This window comes from Elgaria multicarinata, chromosome 4 (genome assembly GCF_023053635.1).
Source record: "Elgaria multicarinata webbii isolate HBS135686 ecotype San Diego chromosome 4, rElgMul1.1.pri, whole genome shotgun sequence".
NCBI classification, from domain to species: Eukaryota; Metazoa; Chordata; class Lepidosauria; order Squamata; family Anguidae; genus Elgaria; species Elgaria multicarinata.
The window spans coordinates 31264410-31275715 of NC_086174.1; the positions used below are offsets into that span (position 1 = coordinate 31264410).

Here is an 11306-nt window from a genome sequence, read left to right on the forward strand (position 1 = left end):
ATTTGCTTTAAGCTTTTCTTTCCACTACACCATCCATGTCTTGCCGTGCTCCCCTGACACCCCCACCAACAGCCCTCCAATCTAAGTTTAAGTTAGTATCCGTTCGGAGCAGGGCCTCTTCAGTTGTGGAATACTCCTTTGTAGATGGATAGATTTATAGGTTTTAGAAGGCGGATGAAAACCATCGTGCTCTGCTAGATTTTAGGAATCTGAGGGTTGAAGCTTTTTTTAAAAAAATGCTGCAGTGTTTTTAGAATTGCTATATCTGCTTCATTTTCTTGCATCTTTTAGGAATTTTTAAAGTGTCTTTTACAGTTATTTCAGGGGCTTCTTGGATGCTGGATGTGGGATATTTGTTTAAAAGATCGATATGCCAGTTTCAGTACATTTCAAACTGGCATACACTATTTTAAGAGCACAAAATGTCCACAAACTTGAAAATCAAGCAATAAAGCCAAAACTAAATCACAAAACAGCAGGGAAGAATTGTGTTTTAACAAATTGACTGCCAAAGGCACGGTGAGAAAGGGAAGTCTTTATGTTGCCTCCAGAAGGCAAATCCCCTTTCCTTTTGTGTCATGTCTTTTAGATTGTAAGCCTGTGGGCAGGGACTGTCAATAAATACTTTTGTAAGCTGCCGTGGGAGCCTTTTTTGGCTAAATGGCAGCATAAAAATGCTTAAATAAATAAATAAATAAATAAATATAAAAGTGGGGGAGGGAGAAGAGAAGGACTTTTGGGAAGGTATTCCAAATTTGTGGGGCTACAACTGAAAAGGCCATGCTCCTTATGGTGTACATTCTAGCTTCCATATAAGATGGATCCTTCAACAGGGCCTTATTAAGCAGATCTTGTGCCCAGAGGTGAGTGAGAACCTAAGCAAGCAAAATCTAAACAATAAGAACAAATATTATATGTACAGCCAGCCAGTACCCTACCAGCAGCCTATTACAAAAAGAGCCTCATCTTGCAGTGATAGCTACTGTACAGCCTAACAGTCACTTATTTTGTTCAGACAACTTATGACAGTCCTCATCTCAGCACACTGATGCAAGCAAAAGTATAAGCGCCCAATGACTACTAGGGCAAAGTACAGCACTTGCCTGGTTAGAAATGCGTCCACAACGCTGGAGGTCACTGCCTGAAGCCATAGCGATCGTTGTTGCAATGGCAGGTGGTGGACTAGTCTTCAGGCTATTACAGGTGCAAATGAGCTGAGAGAAAGCCTGAAGAAGGTCAATCCGCAGCTTGACAAACCCGCACTGAAAACTCAGAGGGTTAAGTGGTGTGCTGGCGGCCTGGGGAAAACAACAACACAGAAGCAAAACTGGGAAGTTGATAAGCTGGGTCAAAAGCACACATGCCACTCAAATCTTTCAATGGTTCCAAAGTCATGTCCCCAGAAGGAAAAGAGGAATTTGCTTAGATGGTGTAAGATTATTTATTAAACTTTAGCAGAACATAACTTATGCAATTAGCTCATGTTTATCTTTCGGATGTTGTTGCTGCAGCTGGAAGGAGATGGGTGAAGAGGGCACTTTACACTATTTAGTTTCTAAAAAATACAAACCCCAAACATTGTTTGGATGCTTCCTCTTTGAGACTGTCAGAATGGTTTGAGCTTGCTTCCCCAAACACATCTGACACACTATCCATACTGAGATGTGGCCAGTGCACCCCCAGCAGACGCTCACCCTACAGTGCGTCTTGGTGGGGTGGTGCTCCAAGTGTGGACACGCCAAAGCAGTGCAACTAGATCGTCCAAACTGTTCTTGATGCAGAAGCAAAGCAAAATTTCCTGCCTCTTGCCTAGGAGGCTAATTGGAAGAAAGCTTGGACAAATCCAAGAAACATCGACATATTTCATTGAATTTCTTACTGTGTCCTAGCAGTACCCTCGAGACACATTAATGCACCCGGATGGATATTTTGGGAATGCCAGTGGCAAGAGTATCGAACAGGTCACCTTTTCAGACATCGACTGAGAGCAAGAGTTGTTGCGTCCAAAAGCTCACAAGGTATCAGCTGCCCTTGTCCATAGTATTTTTTCAATGTAAATTCATCAGGGCTAGATTTATCATTGAGCTCAGTGTTCAACAGAGCAGGGTTCCGTACTACAATTTCTAGGAGTTTACAAGACTATCTTGATACTCAAAATGTGTCCATTGCCCCACCTCAGGCAAAGGGAGCAGCAGCTGTGCTTTCCAGTGCTGTAAATTTTAAGAAGCCAGCTGCCAAGGGAGCAGAAAATTTCAAGAGCAGTGGGAGGGCAGGAGATGGCAGAATGAAGTGTTCTGTATTTGTCCCACCTTTGTGAAGGACGGCAAGAAATATTAGGGGGCCATAATATAGTTAAGCACAGGAACTCATAATCCTTAATCCAATCGGAGAATTCTCCAGAGAATTTAAACTGGGGGCGGGGAGCAGGAAGAAAGGGAGAGAAAGCACAAGGGGAACATTGGTAAAGGACACAGCTTGTATGCCTTCTGCAGCAGCAGCATTTTCTCAATGAACATCTTCTCTATAGCTGTGCTGATGCTGATAACCGAGCTAATAATAAAAAGGCCTGTAATTTCCATATCCACTCAAAAGGGCAAAACCAAAGACACAGGAAACAACCAAATCAGTATTTGCCCAGCGAGGTGAACAAATTACATGGCCACCTTTTTAAAGCTTCATAAAAAATAAAAAAAAGGTTACTGGGTTAATAAAAGCCTCAACCTAGGGTACATACATTGCAAAAGCAACCTAGAGCATCAATTTCCTCGTACTGTGATTTTTCTATTCAAATTGGCACTATTTTTGTCACATTAAGCAATTAAATACATTTTCTGCTCTATATAAACGCAGGCACTATTTTATTTCTGCTTGCCTGAGCTGACAAATTGCCTTGTTCCGGAATCAGAAACATTCACATTGAGCAACACAAGACTGCAGCAATTCAACAGAACTGGGGAGTTAAATAAGTCTTGCGCCTGGGTCCTCTTCTCCTCACCTCACCAAGTCACTTGCTTAGAAGATATAATTTGTATAACAACCTGCCAGTTTTGAGATCAAGTATGGGCATACTGTCTCACAGGTACATAGATCTCCCCAGAGGCATTTTTCTGCAGGCTCTACCTCTTCCCTGAGGAAGCAAGCAATTTTGAGCTCTTGTGTCTGCAGAGATACATCTGAAAAAGGTGATGGCAATGCTGTACTTATTGCATTTGTATTTCATCTGAGCCCCAGGAAACTCAGGACATTTTAAGCTCACAACAAACCTGCCAGGCAGCAGTCAAGCCAAGGTCACCCCTGAGGAAAGAGTTAGGATTTGAACTCAGGTCCCCAATCCAATGTTTTAAACACTGCACCACACTGGCTCATGACTCACATCTTCAGTGAAACTTTAGGAATAAAAAAGCCCAAATGCATTGGTTTCTCCCATCTTGTGCTTCCTTAACCGATTTCAAGGTTAAGTGCATGCTTTGGTTGAGAATCAAGGTTTTGGGAGTTTACTACTCCATTCATTTATGCTATTAGCAATTTTGAGAGTATCTTTAATAAATAAAATGTATTTTCTTAGAAAGAATACCTACTATGGATAACAACAAACTTTGTTCAATCTGAGGAAAGATTAATTATTCCTCCCCTCTTCCAATGCAACAAACACTCTGAAGGTGGTGAGTTTCACTGTCTTTTACAATTGATATATGTTTGTTTTGGATATGTTTAGATTGTTTTGGTGGGGTTTTATAAGATATCATCTCTTATTATGTTTTTCAGTCTGAAGAAGCATTAAGCAAAACGGGTTTATTAAGCCGGCAGCCTCTCAAATTAAATAAGCTTCTTATTAAGCATCTCGCAACCATAAACGACTTTTGTTGATTTAAGTAAACTAAACAAGCTATTATACAAGCTTCTTATCGAGCGTTTTGCAACTATAAACGACTTTTGTTCAATTAAGTTTCTTGTTAGGTGTTTTCCAACTATAAATTACTTTTGTCTGGTCTGAGCACTAAATATTACATGCCTGATACTGTAAACAAAACAAGTGTCTTATCAAGCATTTCTCAACTCAAAACAACTTTTGTTTGGTTAAGTATCTATTGTTAACTACCTGCTGTTACACTGTTAATAAATTGCGGCAGTATTGTTATTTAAAATGTTTCTTTGAATCCATTACCCCATTTTTTGTTCATATTTAGTATTGCAGTTTGTATGCTGGGTAGCACCATTTTGTACTGTTTAGTGCTAGGTTCAATGTTTCTTGAACCAGACCACAATAAAGTTATAACATGGTAGCTGCAACACATCTGTAAGACGAACCTTAGCGTATTAAATGTCAGTGATATGCAAACTAAGTTATCTAAGTAACCAAAACCTAAATTAGTTGCAAGTCCTCTGCTTCCCACGCAACAGGACAAGTTAACTTGTTGAAAGGTTTCAGGAATGCAGAAAATAGCTTTGATGAATACCATAGTTGATTAAATAAGGTAAACAAAAGAAAGAGGAATGTCTTCATTCTATGGAACTTTGGCACTTGGCAGATTGCTCAAGCTGCAGCCAAGATTGCTATTGTTCAAACTCTTCCTCCTCCTCCGTGCTCATTCCAGGGGAAAAGTTCATGCGGGCCCCCAAGCAATTAATGAGGTCTTCATACCTTCTCTTTCAAACAGCAGTAGTTTATGGCTGACATTAGTACTGGATTAAACTGCCAAAGCTATTGCTGGAGTAAATCTCTCCACTTCTGAATTGAACAGACTGGCGAGGGCACCACTGGGTTGGCAGCACAGGCAGTACAGAAGCGAAGAGCTTCACTGCTGAAGTTACGAATGCAGTAAACGACAGCTGTTTGAGGCAGTCCATGTGTCAGAGTTCAGCCCTGCCCAAACCTGGGGTCTTAAAGGAGGAGCGGGGAGAGCAGCCCCCTCCCACCGCCCAGGACTGCAAGCAGTCATGAGACGCCTTTGAACTCTGCCACAGGACCAGAGGTCTCCGCACTGGTTGCCTGGCCAGCTCTCAGACAAGCCTCATCAGCGTCAGTTCTCATGAACCCAAGGCCCACAGAAGCAGAGAAGATGGTGTGTCAGGTAGGAACTTTGGGGGAGCCAGCAAAGTGCCCAGTTAGGTGCACAATGGTCTACTTAGGAGGAGGGCAAAACTCATGTAAGCACCAGCTCAGCTCAAGGTGTGGCAGGGAGCCAGGAAGGAGTGGAGCCACTTTATGAGCTCTCAATCAGAGCTGATGCACTGCTGAAACAGCAGCTCCCTTGAAGCTCCAAGTCCCAGCACTTAGCCTTTCCTGAACCAGGGAAACGGACAAGGAATGGACACACCACTGGGTTTTTTAAACGCATCTGAGAATTCAGCTAAGAAACAGAACACTTGAAAAGGACAACTGCTTTCACCTGAAGATCTGCAATCAGTAAGAAAGAAAAAGAGAGAAGAATTTACACTGACCGTTAAGGATGCTATTCCTCTGTGATAAGATTTTAGTGACTCAGCAATGCACGAAAGAGCTGAACTGTAATCTTCCTCTTGCAGGCCTGTTAAGCACTGCTCGGCATGGGAGAACTCCTTCAAACTGTTAAGCCAGAAGTAGAAATGTTCTGAAGCCACCTGAGTCAGCAAGCTTTGATAGAGCTCCCTTGCCATGCCATGGTTCCCCTGCAGGGGGCGACAGGAGACAGGCCACAGTCAAAGAAAGAACACAACGATATCGGCACTTAAATAAAGGGCACGACAGTAATGGATAGGGGTGTGCTCCGCTCCGTTATGGATCCCCGGATCCGGAGCGGGCCGATCCGAACCACCAAAGCCTGTTTCCAGAGCAGATTGGGGGAGGTCCGGATCGGACCGAAGTGGTTTGGACCGGTCCAAAGTGATTCTCACCGATCCGAAGCTTCGGAGCCAGGTAAGTGGGGAGGGGGGGCTTACCTGGGTCCGTCACGTTCCAGGCGGCGGCTTCAACTGACGCCCAGGCCTATGGCCGGAAACAGGCTGCAGCCTGTTTCTGGCCTTAGGCCTGGGCATCAGTTGAAGCCACCGCTTGGACCATGATGGAGCCAGTTAAGTGGGGAAGGGAGGAGGGGGGCTTACCTGGCTCCGTCGTCTGCCGCGGTCTGTGTGGTGGCAGACCGCGAAGCCAGGTAAGGGTGAGGGGGCTTATTCGGCCCCCATTTTGTCCCCCTTTCCCCAGTTACCTGCCTCCATTGTCCGCCACAGAGGCAAGTAAGGGGGGAAGAGGGGGCAAAATGGACACCGAATTCGATCCAGACGTCCGGATCTCGCTCCAGGTCAAATGCCCTGTGCACAGCCCTAGTAATGGAGACATGTATGAAATAAAGTTATTGCTTGGAATTTAAAACTTTAATATATCCATGGAATGGGCATTTGAACTTTGTTGGGAAACTTCCGCTCCCCACTGAAATGCCTGGGACATATGTGCCTATCAACAGCTGCCAATTATAGCCTTCCGTAACCTGAGGTTCACTGGATGTGTTGAACTATAACTCCCGTCAGCCAGCGTGGCCAATCTGGAGGGTGCCAAGCTGGGCAAGGCTGGTAAGCACAATAGTATTCATAGAACAGTAGAGTTGGAAGGGGCCTATAAGGCCATCGAGTCCAACCCCCTGCTCAATGCATCATCCAACTTTTTTTTGGTATAACACTTTGATTTGGCAAACAGCTGAAGGGAGTTCATTTTCATTCGGCACACAGTCACTTATTCTAACTCTGTTTTAAAATTTTGCTTTTCCTTTGAGATGGAGCAAAGGACTCCAGTCCAGCAAAAATGCAGCCACTCCAATATAAGGTTCACTTAAAAAAAATCTTTTTAAAGTACAAAGAATTAATTTTGACTAGTTGATTAGCTTTGCCTATTGAAAAAAACCCTGAGTCATACCCATTGATCCCACATACCATTCTGGAAGCTTGCCTGGCTATCCTGTACGCTGTCCATCCATTAGACACATTTTCAAGCTGGTGTTTGATAACAGTTTTCACTTCAGAGGATAAAGTCTTTTGACTGGCAACGAATATCACAGTAGCAAGTGAGACCTAATGAAGAAAGAATTAATAGGCCAAGGCTGAATGAAAAATAAATTCCACAGAGGCTATTGAGATACAAGGCTGAACTAGTTTAGCATTAGCAGCACAAATTTCGAGCTTATATGCTCCCTCCTCCACATTGCTACCATCACACAGAGCAATTAATACTTGTGTTCCTGGTTTAGCAGCAAACCATAATTTGCTCCCTGACCAGAATCATGATCATAAAACAGGATCTAACTGTGATACGCAATCCCGGTTTGTTAGAAAATCATGGTTTACACCACCACCACCACCCACAGCAGCAAAAAACTTTTCTTCACACAAGAAATGGCCATGTTGGCACTACAAAGCACTAAACCAGCCAAATTTACTTTGCTCTAAAGCTAAATTGGACCTGTATAGTGCTCCATAGCCACTATGGTGCACTATAGAGGTCAAATGTAACTTCAAAACAAGCTAAATTTGGCCAGTTTAACAGTCTGTAGCGCCAATGGAGACTTCTTTTTTAAAATGGGCATCCCTGTGGTGAAAAGGGGGGGGCTAATGGTCCCAGGGTCCCCCAAAGTTGCCCACCACTGGTTTATCCAAACCATAGTTTGCAAAGGTAGAGACGAAATACTTTCAAAGAAAAGCAGATTTTTTTTATTGATGACGATAAAAGAATTTAATATATCCCAATGTGAAACATTATTTTTCTCTACATTCTTCTTGAATGGTTTATATTAACAAATATGGTATCTATTTTGTAGTATTTCCCCCCTCATAGTTCACTGAAGTTTATTCTTGTATCAGACTTTATTCTCAGGATATTGGATGAAGTTCGATTTTTCTGCATATTGTATAACCGCCCAGACAACTTTGGCTATTGGGCGGTATAAAAATGTAATAAATAAATAAATAAATACTTCTTATGGGCTGGGGGTGCGCTGGGCTCTGGTCTGCACATGAAAAGCCCAGCCAACCCAGGTTCACACACAGCTGCGATATCACGCCTTCAAGGGCAAGCCCTGACATGCACAAAAACACACGTTTCTGGAAGGGCAAATCCCTAAACTATGATTTAGGTTTACAGCTGAACCGTCTTCTATAACTTTGGTTTGAAAGCTTAACCACTCTGATCCCAAGGTCACTTCCAACGGAGCTTCAGGCCCAACAGTCCTGATCTTGAAAACACTTTCCACTGTGCTTGCGGAGGCCAGGCAGGGCTGTTCATGTAAACCAAGCGCCATCTACTGGACTGAACAGGGATTAAGAATAACAAGGCTGCAACTTTCTTTAGCAGAAAGTCATATTGAAGAAGATGAATGCATTTTAGGGTTAAAGCTACAGACTTTTCAGTCTCCTTTGTTGGATGAATAGAACATCTTCTGTTCTATACAGTGCACTGGCTTCTTTTCATGCACGCCTACAGCATTACATTGAAAATGCTTTCATTTTTAAGCCCACCTGTTTCCTTGCTCCTCCTGATCTTTCATCATTTCTTCAGTTATATGACCTCTTCCTATTCTTACATGTGCCCTCGCTAAAGCCACGCAGTAGATCTGTGGTCTCTCCTACTTTTCCTTTCTTGGTTATGTGCCTTAATCTTTGGAATGGTCTTCCTACTGGCATTAACCCCCGCCCCCACCCCTGTAGGCAAGAAACTTCTGAAAACGAATCCTTTCTCTCATGCTTTCCCAGACTGATTTGCTTGGATTGCTGATCTCTCCTTGTGCTGAACTTTGAACTCCCATTCCTCTCTTTACACTTCTTGCGTCTTTTTGACTGTACACTTCAGGAAGAACCCTTCTGATTCCCCCCCCCCCTCTGGTTGTAAAATGTCAAGTGTGCAAAGCACTATATCGGGGTGAGGAATCTCAGGTTCAGGGGCCATATCTGCCCCCCTGAGATTCCCCAGAGGGCGACCACCCCTTCCCTGGGTCTCACCCCCTTTCCCTCAACCGTCGATTGATGGTTTCCCAGGCTTTGGTACAGTTTTCCCTCCATTCTTAAAGGTTGGAATGGCTCTCCTTACTTACTGGTAGTAAGAGCTTTAAGCTAAAATATGCTGGTATTTTTATTTTATTATTTTGCTGTTTTGGACCCCATCTCTGTTGCCTTTGGCTTCACACATCACTGGAATGTGGCCCCTGAGAGCTTCTCCAAAGTGAAATTTGGCCCTCTGGCCGAAAGAGTCCCCCCATGATATAAATAATTTCACTCTTCCATTCATCACATTTATTTCATGGCACTCCAAGGGATATAGCAACATCATCCATTAATTTTAAAAGCCAACAGTCCATCAAGCTCCTCATTCTGTCTACTGACTGAACACTTAGATCAGCCTTCCCCAACCTGGGGCCTTCCAGATGTGTTGAACTACAATTCCCATCAGCCCCAGCCAACAAGGCCACTAGAAAGTTCACAAGCAAAGTAGGCAGGCAATTAACAATCCCTCATATCTGTTAGAAGGAGCACCAGCTTTGAAAATATAGGTTGCGCTTTTGAGCTTCATGGCAAGTAGCAACCACTGGAAGATCTGTCCTTGACCTAATACATTGGGACCTAAGATGTGCTTTCAACCTTGCAGCAAGATGATGGTTTGCCATGGGACAATTTTAGCTTCTTGTGAATTCATAGTCACATTCCTCTAGTACCACTGATAGACCAGGAATGATTAAACTCGTATATAAAATTAATACCTAAATATACTATACATTTATCTACAGTTGCTTTAATAAGCAGAAATTGGAAGAGAAGTGAGCAGCCTTGCAAAAATGGATGTCGAAGATATGAAAGAATTAAACAGAAGGAAACATGGCAAGGATGTGTATTTTCGCCCTTAAAGGGGGGAAAAAAAACACATCCCAGGATGAGAAAAGGTGCCCAAAAGACACCAACCCTGTAAAGACATTTTGCTTTCCACTCCATTTATTAATACAGAAAATGGACTTTTATGCGCGCTCTCGGGCTACAACGTGTTCTGGTAGTAGTTTACTAAAGGTTTATTCCATCTGATTCCACAAAGGCCCAGTTGCTATCAAGAACAATTCCCTTGAATCAAAGTTTCTTACCAAAAGCTCTTGCTGTTTATCAGAAGCAGAACATCCAATCATTTTATAGAGATCCATCAGGTCTCCCAGCATTCCATCCCCTAAGACAGGTAACTGTATGGCGATGGCTGCCAAGCAATGACACATGAGAATCCTGGCAGCATCTTGAGCGCTGTGCAGCTGTGTCAACAAGGACTCAACAATGGACTGGCTCAGAACGGGGCGACACTTGGCTAGCTTCACCATGCAAGTGAGGGCTATCTGCAACAAAACAAACAACAGTTTTTCAGCATTTATTGCATCGCGGCCATTTTCCAAAAGGCACTAATTTTTGGTCACAACAATCCTGTTCCTCAAAGGCGACAACAGCAAGCATAAAATACAGAGGCATTCGGCCAAATCATCAAAACTGAAGAACATGCAGGGAGGATTCAGGGAAATAATTCTTTCCACCATGGGCTAATTTTTATAGCTTAAGATACAGAAAGCTCTTAAACTACTCATTCCTCACCCACCTAATCACTGGGAAGATCTGGCCCAGTTTGGACCCAATGCTAAATCAGTTTAGTGCTAATGTTAATGACCTCATGCTCATGGGTTCCCCCTAAACTTCTCCTCCTCTAGCCAGACATAAAGGAAATACGGAGCATTTGCTTCCTGATTTAGAACTAACCACAGTTTATCTTTACAACCAATAAGGACAAACAGTGGTTTGTTTAAATGATAATTTATTAAAACAAGCCAGAATTAAACTGCCTTGTTTCCAAAACACATCATTTAAACTTTCAACTCACTGGAGTTCCCAGTGTGAATGTAACGGGAAACTGATGCTTATAATCTCCTCCTCACAGCCACACCAGAAGAGGGGAGCTTTCAATTACAATCACATCCAAACTGGACTACTGAGTAAATCAGATTTAGTCAGATTAACTTAGAATCAATTTCCATTAAAAAAGGTGTCTAGTAAAGAAGCCTAAAGCTGCAACCCTATGCATACTTGGAAGTCAGTCCCAGTAGACTCAGCAAAATGAACTTCTGAGTAAACATGCAGAGGATAGCACTGTAAGTGTCACTTCAGCTCCAGCCCTCCACTGCTCGGTTTTTACATGGGCCAACTCTGGTTATGTACAGCCAAAGCCTATAACACTACTTCTTACCATTGCACTGAACACCTAACCCAGGTGAACAATGTTTCTGCATCTTAAGTATTTTTATCTCCACTTGATCCAATAAAGGCAT

The 11306-nt window shown here is 43.0% G+C and overlaps 1 protein-coding gene across 1 annotated transcript in view; it reads right to left on the reverse strand.

Annotated features, from left to right (window-relative positions):
- Window positions 1-11306, reverse strand: part of INTS7 (integrator complex subunit 7) — a 54003-nt gene that overhangs the window by 18971 nt on the left and 23726 nt on the right. Inside the window, exons 11-14 of the mRNA XM_063124028.1 lie at window positions 10089-10328; window positions 6904-7041; window positions 5443-5649; window positions 1104-1298 (exon numbers count right to left, since the gene is read on the reverse strand). Of these exons, the coding sequence (XP_062980098.1) occupies window positions 1104-1298; window positions 5443-5649; window positions 6904-7041; window positions 10089-10328 (780 nt within the window). The remainder of the gene's footprint in view (window positions 1-1103; window positions 1299-5442; window positions 5650-6903; window positions 7042-10088; window positions 10329-11306) is intronic.